The sequence below is a fragment of the Barbus barbus genome (assembly GCF_936440315.1).
Source record: "Barbus barbus genome assembly, chromosome: 46".
NCBI lineage: Eukaryota > Metazoa > Chordata > Actinopteri > Cypriniformes > Cyprinidae > Barbus > Barbus barbus.
The window spans coordinates 25,127,195-25,150,314 of record NC_136724.1 but is presented as its reverse complement, the minus strand read 5'-3'; the positions used below and the strand labels follow the sequence as shown (position 1 = coordinate 25,150,314).

At 40.8% G+C, this 23,120-nt stretch overlaps 1 protein-coding gene across 1 annotated transcript in view; it reads right to left on the bottom strand.

The window, feature by feature from the left end:
- The window catches only part of ahrra (aryl-hydrocarbon receptor repressor a), a 35,928-nt gene extending 13,384 nt beyond the window's left edge, over positions 1-22,544 (bottom strand). Inside the window, exons 1-3 of the mRNA XM_079409687.1 lie at positions 22,413-22,544; positions 22,130-22,208; positions 20,857-21,038 (exon numbers count right to left, since the gene is read on the bottom strand). Coding sequence (XP_079265813.1) covers positions 20,857-21,038; positions 22,130-22,191 — 244 coding nt within the window. The 5' untranslated portion in view covers positions 22,192-22,208; positions 22,413-22,544. The remainder of the gene's footprint in view (positions 1-20,856; positions 21,039-22,129; positions 22,209-22,412) is intronic.
- Positions 22,545-23,120: the final 576 nt, after the last annotated feature.

Below are 23,120 nucleotides of genomic sequence, written 5' to 3'. Positions count from 1 at the left end.
GTGCTGAATGGTTTGGTGGTTGAGCTCAAGTGAACAGCTTCTGCTGCGAGTGAATGCAGTCTGACACACACAGAGCTCCGCCCACTGACTGAGCCCCGCCCACTACACCATCCGACCAACCAGCACAGGAAACACACACACACACACACACAGAGAGAGAGAGAGAGAGAGAGCGGGGGCGCTGGCTGAGCAAGCTGCTGTTGTCACGCGATCCAGTCCTCTGTCAATCTGCAGTGTCTCTGACAGACGGCTGGCGTGAGTCCAGGCCCTTGCGTGCAAACTGAGGAAGCCACATTAGCCTATAAAGACTTTCAGAAGAACAACAGCTGTTAAATATTGATGACTGCTGGCAGGCCATGAATGCTTGCTGCAGAAGGTTAAACCCTGATGTTATGGAGCCTAACAGTTCATTATATGTGCTATTGTGCGTCCGCAGCTCGTCTCTATGTTCTGCTGGGAACGTGACATCGGCGTGTTGTTCACATTTGCTGTTATTAATTCGCACTATTCTCGTCCTCTGCTTGGGGAACTTAAACGGTCTCTGTCTAGAATGTCAATTCTGAGAGTCACATGAATAATTCTCACATTTCTAGTAGAAAACAAATGTTTAATTAAGTAAAAGATTAAATAAAAGGAATTAACATGTTTGCATATTTCTGCTTACATTTAGGCCTACACAAATCAAAAGTGTGCAGAGCTTCTGTCATTCATTAATCTGCTGACATTTGATTTGAGAGAGACACTGCCAGAAAAACAACTCATCTATTCAGTGTTGAAACACAAATCATATTAACCCAGATGTGTTTGTGTGTTAGAACCGCTACTGCATTTACAAATGCACTAAATGTTTGGAACACTTGTGTTGATGTTTATTGTCATGTTTTCTTTCTCTCTCTCTGCTAAAAATTTACTAAAATCTCCTTTGGTTTTCTTCATATCTGGCTTCATAAAGTCATTATTGATGCCACATGTAAACTCTCTGGAATGTGGAACTAGTTTTGGGAAAGGGTTATTGTAGAAAATTATACTGTGATCTGATTGGTTGACTGAGTCCTGATAAGATCACCTGTGGTCTTTTACTAATCAAGCCTCTGTTTGTGTGAGAAGCTGTCTCTCTACTCACATGGCCTGTGTGGAATTGTTGTGTTGATGACAATGTAAGTTTCTTTTGATTTACTTGATTTGTTCAAACTGATTTATGTATGATTTGTGTTAATGTTATATTGTTTCTATTTGTTTATGGGTTATCAGAAACCAACAATTACCAGCACTTGGTATCAGAGAAATGTCTACTCCTACATGTTGAGAAATAAACTGGAAACATGAGATTGATGACTGAATGAGTTTTAATGGATTCACCATTCCGGTAGCAATAGCCAAACCAGCCTAAAAATCCTTTCAATTTTGTACATGGTCCTTCGAGCCGGAAGGCTGCTAGAATGGATACTGAGGATGACTGTGTAAGACCTAAGCGTTCGTCAAGGATTGTAAAGCCTCCAAGATGGCAGCAAGATTATGTGATGGCTCAGTCAAATCTTTCAAGAGGGCAACTGGCACAAGAGCCAGAGGATTTGAGTCAGCAGGTTACATCTCAAGGAGTTTCCATTACTGCAACTCAAAATGAGGTGAAGTCTTTATCTGAGGAGATTAAGCAGATGAAGGGAATGTTGTTGGATATGGGACAAATGATGAAGGATATGCAAAGGAAAAGATCTTCATCTTCTACTAGCTCTGAATGCAGTTCGAATGAAGAGTCGAAAGTTCCAACCCAACTGAACCAACAACATGAGGTAAACCTCGGAAATCCTATGGTGGATGAGTTGAGTGAACGTATACGTCAACATGGAATTGAGCAGGGAAATATGTCTTCTATGCCACCAAAGTTTAGTGAACCAATTACCATGCCTCCGTCTCAGGATGTGCCGCTTGTCTCTCCAATGCCTATTTTATCCGCACCTTTTGCTACAGAGATGCCACCACAGCTTTCTAATCCATGTACCCCTATTAGACCTTCCTTTCGTCCCTCAGAAAACCTTAGGTTCCAATCTGCTGTGGATCCTGATGTAATGGGTGCAGGTTTGACTCAGCAACGTAATGGTCTACCATGGCTATCTTCAGTCAGTCATCAAATTAATTCAGGGTTTGATTCCAGTGATCAACAAGTAGGAAGGGATCAAAGCCTTTTTCCAGCTGATCAAATGCAGGGAAATGTGTTCCTTATGCCTGGGAATCCATGGATGCCTCCAAGTTGGCTGCCGCCCCCCCTCTATCCAAGTGGAGGACTAAGGCATCCAAACCTGCCTGATTTTCCTTATCCAGTATCGTATCCATCTCTTGGCCAATATACTTCACTGAATTGTGATCCATTTAGAGCTGCAACATTGCATCCAAGAGATCTATTAGTTGGACATCCCTATGCATATTTTGGTAATCCTCATCAAATTTCCTTGCAACATCAAACTGGAACAGTAAGGGAGCAGCAAGCTAATCCTTCCACTATGCCTATCTCGAATCCTTTTACCTCCAGAGATATCATTGCTTCAGTACCTCAAGAGCAGCAACGAGATATGAATCAAACATCTGCACTTCCTCCAACTGGAGTACAACAGATGGTACTTGATCAGTGTACGTCAATTCCAACAGCAGTGACGGTGCCTCAGCCCTCAAGGTCAGCCCTTATCGAAAGACTTTCATTTCCGTATTTGAAGAGTGATGACCCCTATGAGTTTGCCATGTTGAACATGGCTTTGAAGAATTTGATGCCCTTAGAGGAAACTGAGCAATATAAGTATCACATTCTTCTGGATCATTTGAAGTTTGATGCAGCCCGACATTTAGCCTTGGCTTATGCCTATCATTCTCAGCCTTACACTACTGCTTTGAAGGCTCTCCAGAAAAGGTATGGCCAACCCCATCAGTTGGTGCTTCGGGAGATTGCTGCTATTAAGAACTTGTCAGCTGTACGATCAGGAGATCCCGATGGGTTTAGTCAATTTGCTGTACGAGTTCAAGCGCTTGTTGGCATGCTTCAGTCCTGGGATCATGAAGGAGCAAAAGAGTTATTCTGCGCATCACATGTCCATCAATTGCTTAGTAAGCTTCCAGCTCAGCAGATCGCTAGTTTTGCAAGATATGCTAAAACCACTCGACCAGATGAGCCCTATGACTTGGTTAGTTTCTCTGTTTGGTTGGAAGAGGAATCAGAATGTCAGAATCTAGCTGTCCAAGTATTTGAACAATCAAAGGGTGTGAAGTCCCAGATAAGAGAAGGGAGGCCTACCAAGTCCCAATTTCAGTCAGCTGCTTTCCTTCATAGGGTAAGTCCAGAAGTAAATGTACCCACTCAGAAAAGGAAGACTGAAATTATTAGATCACAGGAAAGGAATGAGGGCCGTAAACCATCTTGTGCCTACTGTTGTCATACTGATCATCATCTTAGTCAATGTTCTGAATTCCAGAATTTTGATACAGCAGCAAAACGGAAGTGGATTGCTGATAACAATCGTTGTTGGAGATGTGGTTGGGCCCATAGAGCGATTAGTTGTGACCTGCAAAGAAAATGTCCAAAATGTCAGAATCGTCATCTAGGAATATTGCATGATGTGAATGTACACAAACCTGATTCTGGGATATATTATTTGAGCAGACCAAGTGGTCTTAACTCTGTTCTTTTGAAAATTGTGAAGGTAGTTCTAAGCCATCAAGGAAAGACTCTGGAGACGTATGCCATATTAGATGACGGTTCAGAAAGAACCATGCTTATGTCTTCTGCGGCAGAATTTTTAGGTCTTCATGGGGAGGCAGAGTCATTGGTTATTCGAACCATCCGGCAAGGCTCAGAGAAAATTGAAGGTGCAAATGTTTCCTTTTCAATTTCGTCAGCTGATCATAAGCAGAGTCAATACCAAATACGAGGAGCCTTTACTGCTCAAATGCTTGATCTACCTGAACAGACTTACCCAGTGCAGATGCTCCAGCGACGCTATCAACATCTAAGAGGCATCCCTCTGGAAGAGTTTCAGAAGGTGAAACCTTTGTTATTAGTGGGAGCTGATTATCCTCATCTTCTTTGTTCCAAAGAGCGAATACGTTTCGGTCCTCCTGGAAGTCCAGCTGCTTTACATACTCGCCTGGGGTGGACATTGCAGGGACCGACTTCTTTGGGTGAGAAGACTAATTCAATCACGCAGTGTTTCTTCCAAGCTTCACTATCCATGGATCAGTTGCACCAGGATGTGGAGAAATTATGGAAAGTTGATGTACTTCCTTTCTCTCAAACTCCAAAGCATGCCCTGCGTTCTAAGGAAGATAAGGAAGCTCTCGAGTTCTTGGAACGGGAAACAAAGTGTGAAGAAATTAATGGAATTAGAAGATATGCGACTCCTTTACTGCGAGCTAAGAATGCACCAGTACTTAAAGTACCACCCGAGGCAGTAATGCCAGCTTTGCGTCGACTGGAAAGACAGCTGGCTAAGGATCCAGATCGTGCGGTTATTTATGAGCAAGAGATTCAGAAACTCGTTGAAGCTGGATGTGTGAAAAAGCTGGAGCCTAATGAGATTGAATTCAGTGATGAAGCTTGGTATATTCCTCACCATCTTGTGGAACATAATGGCAAGCACCGTTTGGTATTTAATTGTTCCTATCAGTATCAAGGTGAGAGTCTGAATGCATATTTGTTACCTGGACCAGTGTTGGGTCCTTCCTTGATTGGAGTCCTACTACGGTTTAGAGAACATCCGGTTGCTATCAGCGGAGACATCAGGTCTATGTTCCATCAAATCCACCTCTTGCCTTCTGATTCATCACTGTTACGTTTCTTATGGCGAAATATGAGAAGAAATGACTCCGCAGATGTTTATGAATGGCAGGTTTTGCCATTTGGTGCTACTTGTAGCCCTTGTTGCGCTACGTATGCCCTTCAGAAATGTGTGCAAAACCTTCCGGTCGAATTTCAAGATATCCAATCTTCTGTTCTGCATTCCTTTTATGTGGATAATTGTTTGCAAAGTTTCCCAACGAGTCAAGAAGCAAAAAAGATGCTCATGGATTTGCGTTCTTTGTTAGCTGAAGGTGGGTTTGAAATTCGGCAATGGGCCAGTAATCAAATCCCAGTGGTGAGCCATTTACCAACTGATGCACGTTCAGTAGACACTGATCTATGGTTGAGCCGTGACTGCACCGATCCATGCGAGAGTACACTTGGATTGAGTTGGTACTGCTTGCAGGATACTTTGAGTTATAAGCATCGTCCAGTGGAGTATGATGTTCTAACGTTACGTGTTTTGTATCGAATGCTTGCTCGTCAGTATGATCCACTGGGTTTCATCATTCCATTCACGACACGAGCTAAAATTCTTTTGCAACAGTTATGGATGAAGCCTACCAGAGAATGGGATGATCCAGATATTCCAGAAGGAATAAGGGCAGCCTGGTTTGCATGGGAAAGTGAGTTACCTGATCTGGTTAGAATCCAAGTACCACGGTGGTATGGTCCAAGAAAGAACTGGGAAGATCCAATTAGAAGAGAGCTTCATATATTCTGCGACGCATCTGAGAAGGCGTATGGCTCAGTTGCCTACATGCGACTGATTAGTGGAGATGGTCAGATTTCTGTTTCTCTTGTCATGGCTCGTTCAAGGGTAGCACCAAAGAAGACCATTTCTATTCCTCGTTTAGAACTGTGTGCTGCTCTGACCGGAGCTCAGCTAGCAAACTTGTTGCAACAGGAACTCACTTTGGATATCAAAGCAGTGACATTATGGTCCGATTCTACAACTGTGTTGACTTGGATCCAGTCTGAATCCTGCCGGTACAAGATCTTTGTGGCCAATCGCATTACAGAGATTCTTGAATATACTAGACCGGATCAATGGAGATATGTTGACACTGCAAACAATCCAGCAGATGACATCACTCGAGGCAAGAAGCTTTCTGAATTGTCTGCTACAAGTTCTTGGTTTCAAGGACCTACCTTTTTACACTTGAACTCTCAGCAATGGCCAAAATTGCCAGCTTCAAGTCTGGATGAGGTTGGTACAGAACTTAGAAAATCCTTGTTCTGTGGACTTAATCGGGTACCAGTAAACTCTCCAGCTTCTGATAAGCTTCAATTTAATACCTGGTCAGAGTTGATTGCAGCGACAGTTGAAACTCTCTCTTTGGTTTCTGGCGACGACACTAAACCTTTCCAAACGCAAGCAGAATTGCATCTCCTGCGTCAAGCCCAGATGGAGGATTTCCCTGAGGAATATAAACTGCTTAAGGATGGTCATGAAGTTCCTCGACAAAGCCGTTTAGTTCACTTGGCACCCGAGTATGATCCAGTGACAGAGCTGATAAGAGTGGGTGGACGACTCCGTCAAAGTGAAGATTTGGATTCTGAAGCTATACATCCCATTGTTTTAGACCCAAAGAATCATATTACCAAACTTTTAGTTGCTGACTTTGATTCAATTTTGTGTCATTCAGGACCACAAAGAGTGTTCGCCCATCTTCGTCGGAAATACTGGGTTTTGAGAGGGCGACAGTTAATAAAGAAAATTCAGAGGTCATGTCTTGAGTGTAGGAAATGGAAAGGTATGCCCTCAGTCCCTAGAATGGCTGATCTACCGGTGTCCAGACTACGATTGTATAAGCCTCCCTTTTGGTCAACGGGTATGGATTGTTTCGGGCCTTTAAGCATCAAAATAGGTCGCCGTCATGAGAAAAGGTGGGGCATTATATTTAAATGCCAGACAACCCGGTGTATTCATTTGGAGCTACTTTCGGGTATGGACACAGATAGTTTCCTTTTGGCTTTGCGAAGATTTGTAGCTCGCAGAGGTCGGCCCTATGAAATATTGTCTGATCAAGGGACTAACTTTAAGGGAGGAGAAAGAGAACTTCGGACAGCATTTTCTCAGCTTAGTCCCTTTTTTCAGGAGATGCTTGCCCTCCAACAAATTAAATTCTCCTTTAATCCACCATACTCTCCCCATTTTGGAGGTACTTGGGAAAGAGAGATACGATCTGTTAAGACCGCGTTACAAGTGGTTCTGGGAACACAAGTTGTTTCTGAGGAAGTTCTGTATACTGTGCTTGTTGAAATTGAGGAGTTGTTAAACTCAAAACCTCTTGGCTACGTATCTTCGAATATTTCAGATCTTGATCCCATTACCCCAAATATTTTATTGATGGGGCGGCGAGATGCATCTCTCCCGCAAGTGATGTATGCAGATTCAGAGCTACTTACCCGTAGAAAGTGGAGACACAGTCAAGTTCTTGCAGATCGATTCTGGGCCAGTTTCATTAAGGATTATCTTCCGAATCTTCAGATTCGTCAAAAGTGGAAATTTGATGGCAATCCTATTGTGCCTTTGACGAAGGTTATGATTGTGGACCCCCAGCTTCCTCGTGGACGCTGGCTGGTCGGGACCGTTAGTAAGACTTTATCAAGTTCTGATGGGAGAATAAGAGTTGCTGAAATTCTGAGTGATGGGAAGCATTTAATTCGTCCAGTCAGCCGTTTAATTGTTCTTCCTGAATTGATTGATGGTGAAAGTACAGTAGTATGAATTTTCTTGTATGCAAATGTTAACACATTTGGGGGCGGCTGTAGAAAATTATACTGTGATCTGATTGGTTGACTGAGTCCTGATAAGATCACCTGTGGTCTTTTACTAATCAAGCCTCTGTTTGTGTGAGAAGCTGTCTCTCTACTCACATGGCCTGTGTGGAATTGTTGTGTTGATGACAATGTAAGTTTCTTTTGATTTACTTGATTTGTTCAAACTGATTTATGTATGATTTGTGTTAATGTTATATTGTTTCTATTTGTTTATGGGTTATCAGAAACCAACAATTACCAGCACTTGGTATCAGAGAAATGTCTACTCCTACATGTTGAGAAATAAACTGGAAACATGAGATTGATGACTGAATGAGTTTTAATGGATTCACCATTCCGGTAGCAATAGCCAAACCAGCCTAAAAATCCTTTCAATTTTGTACAGTTATTTTTGTCTCTAATCTATACGGCAGCAGCTTGACTTTCCAGCTTGAGTTTAGGAGTTAAAGAGACAGTCTCACATTATTCTCATCTGTCCTCGCAGATCATCAAGGCTCACTATAACACAATGCGCTCAAGACACCGAACAGCTGTCTAACCGCCATTAACGTTTGGGAAAATAATAAAACATTTTCAGATTTGGTTTGAAATACCTACAACGTAGGTGTATGTGTGAGATTGTGCCAACGGAGAAATGGATATGTTTGGATGCTGTCCAGCGGGTCAAAGTCACCCAACACCAAAAACAGCCATCATGAATTAGCCATACTGATACGGATCAGGGACATCACTTGATCCCAGCAAATTAGCGGATATTCCAACCACCCGCGCTAGATTAATTACTGCATCGACAGCCCCATTCATCTGTTCACAGCACATTCATTTAATGGTTAATGTCATCAAACCCAACCTCACTGCATCTCCTGTCCTCTCATTTACACTCTACACAATAAAAACACGCAGGCATCGATCAGAGACATATCAGACATGTTTATCTAGTGATTTCCTAGAAGTTTTAATTCCAACATTTGTTGGACAAACCTGAAAACCAGACCTTGTTTGTCTAAAGTAAAGCAGCACTGCACAAACTCGTGGAGAAAACACTGTCCATCTCCTGACCACACAACACAAGAGACCGCTTCAGACGCTCCTCGCTGCGATCGCTTTCACACAGACCCAGAACAGACACATTCTCTCATGTGACAGTCCTGTATTTGCTACATGATCATATCAGAATCTGACAATTACAAACTTCTGTTTACATGACAGTTTCTCTTCATTTCTTTGGGGCATCAAAACATAAAAGCTTCATGAAAAAGTAATGAAAAGTAAGTAGAAGTTTTAGCAGAATAATTTAAGACTTGTGTTTTTGAGTTGAAACACAGGACTCATCTCACAGCGCTCATTACAGGCGTGAAGCTGGTGTGTGCTCTAGTTATCCACAAACACCACAGACCATTATCACTGCCACACCATGAATTTGTTATGGTTTCCTGAGTAAATAAACGGCATGCAGTGTGCTGCTAGCGGTCCGAGCGGTTCTTCAGGTCTGGATCGGGGCCTGCGAGAACATCACGCTTAAATGTGTTTCGATTCACACGAGCGTCCAGCAGGAAAGCAGAAGTTTGCATCGTGTTTATTTCTCATTAGTGAGTCTCTGTTGCTTCCTCAGATGCCCCTGTTGAAAAACCCAGAATATGCTGCTTCGGTATGTTTTGAAGCATGGCTGCTGGTTTGAGCTGGTTCAAAACATACCGAACCAGCATATGCTGGTATTTTCAACAGGGGCTTTTGTTCTGTTTGAATGTAATTCAGGAGAGTCTGATCTCCAAGTGCTGCCTGCTTGAACAAACAAAAAAGTAAAACACTAATATTTTGCTGAACCGACTTCAGCTTTGATTGCAGTGTGAATCCATTGTTGCATTGTTTCGGAAACCTTATGCAACATCACAATACATCTCTTGTTTGACAATGGGAGACTCGAACAACTCATCCCAAAGACTCAATGGAGTCAAAGTCAGGACTGATTCCATGAACAACTCTTTGATAATTCGAACCCGATGAATCCAGAATAAATTCACAGGATTTTTCTTCATACATGGTTGTTTTAGAAATGAAAAGATACACGCTTCATCAAATAGGCTTAAAATAATTGTTTTCAAGCATGTGACATGCCACAAACATATCAATCACTGCAACCCTGATCTAATCCCAGATTCTGGAGTATTTGCTTATTAAAATCCAAACAGCATGATTTGTGGCCAGCGGTGTGTTGCAGGTGAATCTGTGGGTGTTGTAATGTGGCTTGGCACGCAACACTCGACCCCGTGTCCCTCTGGCCAGCTGCACATCAACGACACAACAGCTTTTCTGCCGTTTTCCCAGCGCTTTGATTTATGACTCCTGCCAAGAATTTCTCTCAAATATCTCCGGGATGTTCTGAAGTTTTCTATTCACAGATGGATTGTGATCCTGACGTGAGTATCTGTGTTTTGTCTTTCTACTAGAGAGAAGGCAGAAAATGGACTGGGATTTACAAAAAAGTGTGACGATGCATTCAAAACAACATTAATCGCTGCATCATTTCAAAGTCAAATGAATATTCTCACATAAACAACAGCGGATCTGTCGTCTGGTCTCACTTCAGACAGAACGCAACACACTCAAGCTCCATTTGAAAGTGTTTCTCATCTAAAGAAGGACTAATATCAAATGAAGTGAGATGAATGCATTAACGGCGAGCGTCTGACAGCCGGTCTGAAGAGGAGCAGCGGGGTAAATCCCAGTCCTGGACCGGTTCCCAGGCGTAGCGTGCAGAAGGGCGGATCCAGCAGAGCTGTTGCTGCCCATCGACATGCAAACGTGTCCAAGAGAAGCCGCAAACCCCCTTCACCTCTGCAGCACAGCTGGAGGATTAGATGTTTACACTGAAGACAGAAGCGGAGCTCAGAGAGCCTGTGAAACCTCAGAGCAACGAACAGACACTGACTCTCTTTCACACTGGACTCTGCACTGTAAAAAATTTTTTGTAAAATTTACGGTAAAAAACTGGCAGCTGTGGTTGCCAGAATTCTACCGTAAAAAATACGGTAGCAATGTTTTAGGTTTTACGGTTTTAACTTCAATTTACAGTTAAATACCGTAATTTCTTTAACTGATATGATCTTAATATACCAACCTATTAAAGTACTGAAATCTGCTTTGTTCCTTTGAAATACACTGATAACCACCAAATGCAGGAGGTGATGAGAAAGTCACATGATGAGCCAAAGCCCATCTCAAGCAACTTTTAAACAATAGCATATACAGAAGGTGCACAGTGTGATTCACACAAGCTTTAAACACCATCATGGTGAGACTCATTAAACTGAAATATGCTATAAACATTCATTTAACAACATTAGATAACATACATAGTAACATAGTAACATACAACCCTAATAAACATAACTGATAAGAAAAAACTAAGAAGAAACAGTTATTTCAAAGAAAAAACGTCAAATTCAAACAGAATTTGAAATGGAACGCAGGGAATTATGGGAACGTCAGTTTACGTTTTTTTCCCTGTAAATTTTACAGGAACTTTCCGTTAACCATGTAACAGGTTTTTACCGTAGCATTTTCACAGTTTTTTACCGTTAAAATCACGATTATTTTTTACAGTGTGGGCTGAGGATGAGATGCGTTTAGGGTTCATGTTTGGCATCAGTGTTCATCATCTTCTGCAATAGTTCCACCGGACAACATGTTTACATATATTCAAGATTTTTTATTCATCACATACACAATTATACAGAGTATAACCAGCAGTGAAATGTAAATATATGTAAATTCCATAGTTTTTAATAAACTTCCTATACACTGTCAGTGCATTTAGATAATATCTGTACTACTTGTTCTTTTTGTCTGTGCTTTGTTATTTTTCTATGCATATTCCATTTAATTTGCATTGACATATATTACCCTAATTTTGTAATATTGTATTTCTGTGTACTAGAAGCTTCTGTCACCAAGACAAATTCCTCGTGTGTGTGAACAGACTTGGCAATAAAAGCTGATTCTGGTTTCTCTTCAGTCAGTCGTGAAACATACTTTTGCAGATTGCGATGAGAAGCAGCTGTGAAAACAGCAGTGTAAGAACAGCCTGTTTTTTTCCTGTAACCGTCATCTTTGCCACAATTGATGCGTGTTATTCATTATCGATTTAACTAAAACTCCCAAACTTTGACTGAAACTGTTTTTGTTTCACTAAACTCCTCAGATTGATGTCGTTGTGCTCTTTCCAGCTGCAGAAGAAACTCCTAAATACACTGAATTTATAAACTGCGGCTGAGGTATGAGCTGGAACATGTGGCCTCCATGCAAAACAAAGCGTGGCACGCAACCCTGCGACGGACAACACACCATTACTTCATAACCTGCTTCTGCGTCTGTGAGATTCGGCTCACAAATCAATCTCTCAAATATTTAAAGACGTTCAAACAAAATCCATTTCTCAAAGATCTATTTCGGTCCACAGCAGATTGTGAATCTAATATGTTCATGTTAGTCTTTTACTAACTCTTGATGTAACAGAAGTATTTGGGTGAGCGTTTGCATTCAGTCTCATGTAAATCAACCACAAACCCTGTAATACATCTACATCCAGATAAAACACCTCATAAAAAATACTTCTGAAATAAACTAAAAAATATGTAAATTAATTCATTATTTTTAATTAAAGTATTTTTATCTAGTAATTTAGATTTTTATTTGTAATTAAAATGTGCAGTTGGTCTGAATATCATAACGGCTGTGATCACATGACTGACATTTATATTAAAAGGTTAATATTGAGAAACACTTCACACAATATTGACCGTTACTTTGGCTATTTTGGCCCTGCCAATGAAAACAGATCCAAACAAACACAGCAGAATTAATCATAGTGTTCCTGAATCAATCTGTGCTTCTGAGCAAACTGTCTGAAGGAATGATTCAATTCTAAAGACAGGCTTGGACAAACTAATTACTGTATAAAACATCTTTGATCTGATCTACTCCATTCAGTCTTATCTGATGATGCCTCTCTCTCCCTCTCTCTGACACACACACACACACACACACACACACATTGGTTTTTGTGGTTTATGGGGACTCTCCATAGGCGTAATGGTTTTTATACTGAACAAACTGTGTGTGCTATTGCCCTACACCAACCCTACACCTAAACTTAGCCCTCACAGGAGACTTTGTGCATTTTTACTTTCCCCAAAAAACTCACTCTGTATGATTTATAAACGTTTTGAAATATGGGGACATGGGTCAATGTCCTCATAAATCACCTTCACCTTGTAATACCTGTGTCATTATACACATTTATGTCCTCATTTGTCACAAAAATGCACACACACGTTTGTCTGATTCCTGCTCAGGAACTCTCTCTTTGTCTCTGAGAGAGAGAGAGAGAGAGAGAGAGAGAGAGAGAAAGTGAGTGTGTGTGTGTGTGTGTTAGAAAGGAAGTCCTCTGCTCATTTCTGCAGTGCTGGTCTTGTGTGCCGTTGAGCAGATCGTTTTCATAAGCGTTTCTCTGAGGTCAGCTCTTCGTCTGCTGCAGTCACGCAATCCCCCCCACCAGCGCTGCTACACCCTAGAGCTCTTAAAGAGACAGCGCAACACTAATGCTCGCTCACCGCAGATCACTGTACAGTCCCTCACTGGACTCCAACCACATTCAGTAAACATCACATGCATTTCTACTCCACTTTAGATAATACAGAAATTAACAGGAAACAACCATGAATGATTCATCAGTTCTAAAATGCTGTAAAACCGCTCTACTGAGGACAATAGTGGCATTATTCAGATCAATTCATTTTAATTTTAGTTCTCATCCAATATTTTAATTGCAATGACGCTATACTGTGAGAAAATGCAGAATCTGCACACATTTAAATCCATTTATTTTGCACAGCATTTGCTCAAAAAAATAACCTGAAATGTATTAAAATGAAACACCTGTTACTACAAATCTGAGTGACTTGTTTGCCTGTCTGTATGACACAAACAACACACAGACAGGCAAAATACAGTCAGACAGACAGATGACAGACAGACAGACATGTTTGCGTGTGAGAGCTGAAGTCGATCTTTAATTGAATCCAAACACAGTTCAACAGAGCCAACATTCATTCACGACATTTGAATCGACTCAACAACACTCATCTGAACACGTCAAACATATTTTTTCAGTCCATTTGGCATCAAACATCTTGACTGAATCACTTAAATACTGAACATGACAACAGAGAGACTTTAAACTTATTTCTCTCTGTGTTTGTGAGATGGCTCACTCCTGTTAACTGGTGCTAACTAGAGAATGGTGTATAATGAAGTATGATGGCTATAAGTACAGTATATAAGTATATGGCTATGAGTCTAGCTCCAGGTCTCAAACATAAGAAATGAAACCCCTGATGACATGAGCAGGTGAAGATAAACACACACACAGAAGAGCCGAACAGCTGCTGGATGGAGGATGTTACAGACACTTTTCAAACACTTTTCATGCCGTGACTAAAACAATGTGCAGCAGCGTGAGTCATTTCCCAAACAGATCTGTGCGTGTGTGTGGGATGTGAAAGGAATAGAAAAGGGAGAAATTATTTCCCATGATTCGAGTAATCATTTTCATTTGTTTTCCAGAAATGCAGCAGGTTTAGGGTTCGTGTCTTGTCAGTATGAAGTGCTTCAGAGGTGTGTGATGGTGTTTGTGAGTGTAGGACAGTGAAACACCACCAGCAGCAGCTGAACAGATCAGGAATATTGGGCTGTAGCCGGATCAGCTGACACTGGAGCAGCTCTTTCTCTCTCTCTCTCTGTCGCGTGCGAAGCTCTGGCGATGTGAATTAATCTTCAAACGGCTGCGTTCATGTCCTAATGGGGCTGATGGGACTCACACGAGCCTCGGGCCTGGCGCTGATGTTATTATGGGCTGCTGGAACTGAAGAGCTCATGCAAACACACTGTAATATATGGAGCGTGTGACAGTAATACTGCTCACACAAACACTCGTCTAATCAACTCAAATCTCCTCTATATATTCCTCTGTCATCTGAGAAACAGCCAACTCCTCCATCACAGCAGAGAAACAAGAACAAATCAACATCAATGACGCTCCAACAACACATGAAGAACAACTGTGTTTAAGCAATAGAAAATAATCAGCAAAAAAAAAGTAATAATCAATGGAAAGACCCCCATTATATTAAACAAATGTGAGTGTGTGTGTGTGTGTACCTGATATTCACCATGTTACGTGGACCACATGTCCCCACAAGGATAGTAATAGCAGTAAATTTTGACCTTGCTGGGACATTATTTGGTCCCTATGAGGAAACGAGCTTATAAATTACACAGAATGTGTTTTGAAAATCTAAAAATGCCTGTAGTTTTATGTAGGGTTAGGGTAAGGGGATAGAAAATACAGTTTGTACAGTAGAAAAAAACATTACATCTATGGAATGTCCCCATTATATATATTCCCCATAGGAATACCAGTGTGTGTGTGTGTGTGTCGGGCATATGATGCAAACAAACACTTGCATCATTAGAAGAGAAAATTTTGCTGTCCGCACGCAAAGTGAAAATAATACATCAGAACAGCTGCTGAACGCAAACAACCCTGAACCTGATACTCTGAGTCTGTGTGTGTGTGTGTGTGTGTGTGTGTGTTACATAACTATACTATGTCTCCAGAAGAGAGTTAAAGCTAACAAAACCAGCCAGTCGTCAAAGGTCAAACTACAATAAAAAAATCTTGAAGATTTAACAAACATTAAATAAAATTAACAAATGACACACCGTAACAGACTCATGTGCATTTAACAGTTTATCACACTAATGAGAGCATTAATGACAACGAATCACAATCAAATCACTACAAATGACCTGAGAGCAGGATATTCCAACAGCTGCACTATAAATATCTTATATTAAACCTCCGTCTGTGACATCATCGGCCCTGCAGCCAATCAGAACAGCAGGTGTGATTGACACGCCCACTTCTCCAATAAACTTCCTCCAAAATCCAAAACTGGGCTGTGAATTCAGACACAAACAGTCTGACTGAATAACCTCACAGAATAATGAAGGACAAACACTGATTCTAATTTCTTAAAGAATACAGTGAAATATATTGTGTGTGTGATGTGTGTGTGCTGGACAGATTCACACACCAGCAGATCCTGTGACATCACGACAAGCAGCCAATCACAGTGCGACACTGAGGGTCCGTTTACGGCACTTCAGACGATCTTCCTCAAACGTGGCCTGAGGCTTTAGGATCGCTGCCAAACAGCAGAGTCACGCAACACAGCGCTGAAACACAGCATTCATTAGCCACTAAAGTGCTGTCTGACACACACACACACACCTCGCTCTTCCTGATGTTTGGTATTCTGTCTCTCCACTGGGCTTTATTTTCCGGTTTCACACACACTTCAGAGAGAACTAAACTCTGGATGGAAAGATTCATTTTTGTTTATTAGACTCTAAACAAGGAAAACCCTCCTGATCTGTGGCTGCTTCTGAATATTTACATGTATTTGTTTAGCAGATGCTTTTATCCAGAGTAACTTTCAAATCAATGTGATTGTTGTGTGTCACATGATCAGATCGTCACAGATCTCCAAACTCAAAGCTTTTCTAGAGACGCTGCTGAGGCTCGTGATGCTTCTAATAATCTCCTCCGGGTCTGTGGGTCGACGCTTCATTAACTCATTAACAGATCTCATTAACGCTCACATGGAGCCAGTGATGCGATTGAGCTCCGAGCGTCACGTGGATGTTTGCAGGATGATTTTCAGAAGGAAGATAATTCAGCTAACAGTGAAGCACCGAAGACAAAAAAAAAAAAAAAAAAGTTTAACGAAGACCAGAACCGACGATTACTGGCATTTTAAAATACTAACATGATACAGTCCCATAAATGGCCAACTAACCAGTAAGCATGTTTAGAGCGGTTGAAAACAGTGAGTGTTTGTGGTCAAATATCACTTGATTTGGTGTGATGGAGACGATCTGTATTTGAAGAGATGATGATGAACTCACACAGCAGTGTCTCTGCTTCAGTGGATGAATGTGAATCCGAGCGGCTGGCTGCCCGTGGCTGACGACAATCTCATCTGACAGACTCGAACCATGATGTTGGGCCAACAAAGACTTCCACTCCATTACCTTCATGAGCAAACACCCACTGAACAGACGCTTGAACTTCCCTGCGCTGCAGAGACGCAAGCGGACGATCTGTCCGTATTCTTCACCCTTGAGGATCTCTTCATTCCTCTTGCATTGAGAACGAGTCATATTCATACTATTCATAATTAAAGGGGTCGTGAACTGAGAAACCAAAATTCCCTTGAACTTTTGACATACACGAGGTCACTGTACTATAAAAACATCCTTTCCAGTTAGTCTAAAAACAGCTTGTATTGAAGGCAGCCTGCCAAACGACAGCTTGTGGAATATTCTACTCTATGATGCAATAAGCACCGCCTCCGTAGAAGATCATCAACGACTGCTTCTACATCCCTGCCTGTTTAGCCCCGCCCACTGTATGTAGTGTTTACTGGAGAGGCGCAGAAACCAAGCGATAAAGAAGCTGTGAATACTCGCTGTGCAGTGCCAAGCTGTGGAAAAACAGTGTTTTCCTTCTGATCCCAACATTAGGAACGTGTGAATGAACTTTATTTTCATTGAACTCGTGCTGCGTCCCAATTCGCATACTATCCGTCCTAAATAGTATTCGAAAATAAAATGACTATGTCCCAAATCATAGTATGTTTAAAAAGTATGCCAAAGATTCCCGGATGGTCTACTACTTCCGGTTAGAATTTGAAGTGCAGATCGATGCACACTCTAACGGCTAATATTGCACACAACACATTGCGCGTTGGACGAGGATTTGATTAGAACTACAAACACGCATTAAAAATGTTAAAAACTACAAACATGGCAGATATGCACAACGAACAGACAGGCAGAGAAAGGGGTTTGAGTGGTAAATAATCAATGTCTAACCTGATGAAAAAATATTTAAGGTTATCCACGTTATATTTCATCTGCAGCAACACTGAACTTTTATAATGATACGTTTGATCATTAACTTTTAAATGCCTCATTATGCAAACATATGAAGAAAGTTCTCGGCATGAAAGACCTGCGATGTGCCTCTTCATTTCTCTCCAATACATTAGGTAATCAAATTAAATGAAATGTGGATGATGTTAACTGTGACAAGATGATTGACAGGGCAGTTTAAACAGTTACAGGATGCACCAGAGCGTCCGTTTAAGACGCAGCTATAACGAAGTAGTATGTCCCAAAGCTTGCCTACTATTCTGCTGCATACTCTAAAGTATGTACTTTTTCTTCACAAAAAGAGTACATACTTTTAGGGCATAGTATAAGTAGGCGAATTGGGATGCAGCATCAGTCTTTTGTTCACTTCATTTTACTGTGGATTCCTTTACAAACAAGGCACAGTTGGACATGAGATTTTCAGAAAGATTGAAACTAAAAGATGATGCTGTGCGACTATATTGGATCCGACAGTAATGTCACAACACAAGTGTGAGTAACTGTTTTCATTACGTGATCACTATTTCTTCGTCTCTTCTTACAGATCGTTTGATATGTATGGAGTTATTTATGTGTTTCTAACCTAAATCACAGCAGCATCCATCTGTGAGGAATGTAGGCTGTCAATCACACACAACTATTAGCCAATCACAGCAGGGGGCGTTTACTTCCGAGTCTACCATCCTCCACGCCTCTTCAAACAGAGCGTTCTGATGAGGGGGGTCAAAACACAACAGAAAATAGCCTGTTACTGCTAAATTATGATGTTTTATAATGTAAAAATCTTAACATAAGTGGACGTCAGAGAACAGTACTAAATAAAAAAACAAAGGCAGTTCACAACCCCTTTAAGTCCTGTAGCTGATGCATCTGAATGATGAATTGTTGTCACCCCTTTACAATTTAATACTGTAAAAAATCAAATAAAAACTATTTTAATATGCAATTCAACAATAAACTCAACATTAAATCATGAATTAAAAATCAAGTCTAGTATGACAATTATTTTTTAACCTAAACACTACTTATATACTTCTATAAATAAACAAGAACACTGGTTTTCTGAGAAGAATAATATTATGATATTGTTTGTTATTTTGCGTTGCCATGGTAATTTGCTGTGTTTTGTTTGTTTTGGTGTAGCGTGGACACGGCCGCGCCGTGGTTTCTCTCCACAGATTTTGCACATCCTGAAGACTCTTCTTGTTCTTCAAACACACACATGAAAGCGGAGCAGAGGCCTGCGCTGACGTGCGAGTGACGTCCCCGGTTCCTGTGGCTGATCTGATCTCCTTCCTTCTTCAAGCTCCTGGTTTGTGCAGGATGAGCGTTTTAGATGCGTCTTGCTCAAGCGTTTCCTCTCAGGACTGCAGAGTCAGAGTTCATCCTGAAAAACGTTCTCCATTCAGGCCAAAGAGCGTCTGCCATCAACCACCAGCGACAGACAAAAGCGGTTACAGAAAACGAAATGTGCTGCTGTAGGTCTGTGGGTGAGATGGACAGAAAGAGACTAAGATCCAAAGACTGGATAATGCAGTCTCAGACAGACAGACAAACTGTGGTTTGAGATTTATATGAGGCGAATCGTGCAACAAGAGCGACGAGAATAATTTGGGTTCATTCCAGTTTCAATTTCACACACTACAAGTGAACACATTAAAGATTTACAGATAGCATTTGGGAAGCCTTAAACATGATATTGAATATGTCGGAGTTCCCTGAGGCGTTATAAGTTCAGTGAAAGTTAAAGTTAAGTTCATGTTTTCCAGAAGCAGAGTTATTAAGTGTTTGCAGTGACAGAACTCACATGATCAGCCCTGATTGAGTTATTCTGCAAGTGTAACCGGTCTTGTCAAACTTCAAATAAAATTAAACAGTATTTACTGTATATTATTCATGTATATATACTGATTTTATTCAAATGAAAAGAAAAATTGGTCCTTAATTACAAGATGTTTTTCAACTTACACTGAGATATTTTTAGTAATGATCCTGATTTACCAAGAAAACATGTGGCCCTCCATGTGTTTTCACACTTTAATACATAAATATATATATATTTTTTTTATAAAACCCACATCTTGAAACTGTTTTCAGTAACGGTTAGCATTCCTGCAGCTCAAAGAGTAGACTGTGGTTCAGTTTCCAGTGAACTGCATTGTAAGTCACTTTGGATAAAAGCTCCTGCTAAATGCATAAATGTAAGAGTTTTCCATAAATAACTCATTGAGTGTGTATTAATCGAGCTTCCGCTGCAGTCGGGTCTCTTACAGTCACACTCTGCTTGTTTCATAACGGCGGTCACAAGTTCACAGCGCTCAGATCCTGAATCAATGATGAATGCCTCTATGTGATCTATCTGATCTCTCATCATTTCCTAGCAGTGCTAATAATCACCGCACAACACATAATAATGCATGCCACATGTAATCACTTCCATGTCTTTCATTTCTATTTGAGCATCAATATCTCTGAACTATGAGTCAGGGTTTTCCAAATCAGCCATTATTTCTTACACTCTTATTCTACATCAGTTATTAAATGTCACACAGACACTTCAGAAGCAGCTCCTTACAGATGTTTACAGGCTCAGTATCCCAGCATTCCCTGTGTCTCCCCTCTCACACCCTCTAGTGGTGATGGGAAAAACACTTCAACAGGAGATGTGTGCATATCACTGAGCATGCTGAATTTTTTTTTATTTATTTAAGGAAACTCATTTTTTAATTCATGCATTTAATTATTTAATGTTTAACTGAAGCGAAGATTTATTAACTGAAAAGAATATGTCTATAAACTGGTCTTGACAGCTATGTAAGTTACTGATCACTGTCAAACACTTCAGCAATTTATACACTAAACAGAGCACTGCTAACCCAACTGCAAAAAACCCATAAAGATTTGAAGGATTTCAGAATATATTACTCAACATATTCCAGTTTCAAAGCAAAGGCAGTCAGACAGCGTATCCCACATTGCTGTTCAGACATGTGAAAATGTTGTTTTTGTCAAATGTGAGCTGAACACTCAAAGCCATTAGCTGTGTGGTCTGATATAAAGTCTCCTGAAGATCAGTGCAAACACACACACACACACTCTCACACACACACACACACACACACACACACTCTCTCTCTCACACACACACACACACACACTCTCTCTCACACACACACACACACACTCACCGCTGAAGAAGCTCTTGACCCGCAGGTAGCTGACGCTCAGACGCAGGACGGAGAGTTTGTCCAGTTTGGAGATTATTTCGGGGGAGAAGGGCAGCAGACTGGCCAGTCGGTCCAGCTCAGTGTTCAGACGGTCACGGTGCCGCTTCGACGGGTTGGATTTCTCCGTCACTGCCGCTGGTTTTCTGCTGGACAAAACAACAGCGTTATGAAGCAACAACTGGCCAGAATCAACGCAAGCCTCAGAGGTCAACGGCAGCCACACTACAACAGAAAACACTCTTTACTCTGCATTCAACCACATTCAGGACAGACATTGACAGCAATCTATGAGCTGTAATACATTTCTCATAATGTTCAGTGACACAAACAACATCTATTATTAATGAGACAGTCTGTAACAATTCACTCAAACGAGCTCATTCACACAGCACAGATAAATATTATGAATGATAACAGATAAAGAATGAGCATTTAATAAAAAGTTGAGACTATAAAATTCACAGGGCCTGAGACAAATTCTCATTCTGCTCCAAAATAATGAAATTTACAACCAGTGGCTTTCTAAAAACAAATGTATAATAATCAATAATTGCCCGGCTTGAGTCGGTGAGGGTTAAAGGTGATATTCAGTCAAATATTCAGTTCCGTTCTTCATCTCGCTGCACACTGAACACATTATTTCACTCGGTTCACGAGGCCAAATTAAGAAATAAATGAATGAATTTCCCTTGACCCCGAGGACCGGTCACTTTATCTGAGATGAAGGAGCTAGCGAACAGCAGCAGGTGCGTCTGACTCTCCTTCATCAGCAATCAATCAGCTTTAGCTCAGGACTCGAGACATATACTCAACATAAACAAAAACCTCATCTTGGGACAGTTATGACTTTACAGTGTGTTTAAAATCATCTGAGGTTTTATCAATATTTCTTTGCTGCGTTCTGGTCTCAATATTGATTTGATCTCTTTTCCAATCATTTCAATCTCAAACAGTTTGACTCACTTTCTCTTGTGTTGATCATTAGTGTCACATAAGGGTTCAATGCTTTCATAACTGAATTGTTTTAAACCAAAGAAAAATTAGTAGTAGTATTGTTGTTGTTGTTTTAAACCATAAAATAAATGATCATCATCATTATTGTGGATATTGTCAAGAGAAGTGTTTTGATTTAGGAAACCAATCCTGTTCTGCTCAGTCACTCAGTGAGTCTCTGTTAAACGCTGCTGATGAACTGAAACACAGAGCTGTAATAACTATAATAACTAGTCTTAACTGTTTCTGGACGGGTTTCCTCCTCTTCCTCCCAGCGTACAGACAGTCTCCAGGAGGAATCATCTTCACCAACAGATGCTCTGAAACACACACAACAGGCTCCTAATAAAACTAAGGTTTGATATCTATCATTAATCACACTGATTTCATTTCACTAGTAATACAAGTAAACACAGAATCAAATGAAGGAATGAATGATTCAAAGAGTCATTCCTAAACGATTCTGGTGCTGTTTACAGTCAAAGCAAGCATCTCTAATCATCAATAAATCCATATGAAAGTACCTGCTGTGAGATGATCGCGCGCAGAATGAGCTGCAGCAGAGACTCGTGTGTGTGTGTTTATGTGTGTGTGTGTGTGTGTGTGTGTGTGTTTGCTGTTATATAGTGTGTTTCAGGTGGCGGATTCCACAGAATGACACGCCGGACTCTTCGCACGCGATTCTGAGCCACACACACACACACACACACACACACTCTGAGGGGAGGGGACTCTCTCTCTCTCTCTCTCTTCAGAAGCTCATATGATGCCTTTCATGGACAGATGGATTTTAACCGAATAAAAGATGAAACATTTAAACATCGTATTTCAGGAAGAACATCAGACTGAATCATCTGCTCGGTTATATTTCGCGATTTAAAGCAGAAATAATTCGACATAAGGACAGAACTCTGATCGACTGAAACTGAACTGAAATCTTCGGCGCACAAATAAGATAATAAAGGACTGAATGTGGTAAATAATGTTTTTAACTTTAACTCTTATTCTTTAAGACTACTCGTGACTTAATTCGATAATTAAATTGTAAATTAAATTTATAACTTTTTACTGCGTGTTTTTCCGGACATAAATACTGTCAATCCAACATTAATTGGACTTAAAAACACAAAAAATAAACATAAATGACAGAGTGATGTACGCGTTTTGTAAATGGCAAACATTTGAAAATATGCCCAAATTACTCGTGCACCTCTAAACCGTGTGTGTGTGCG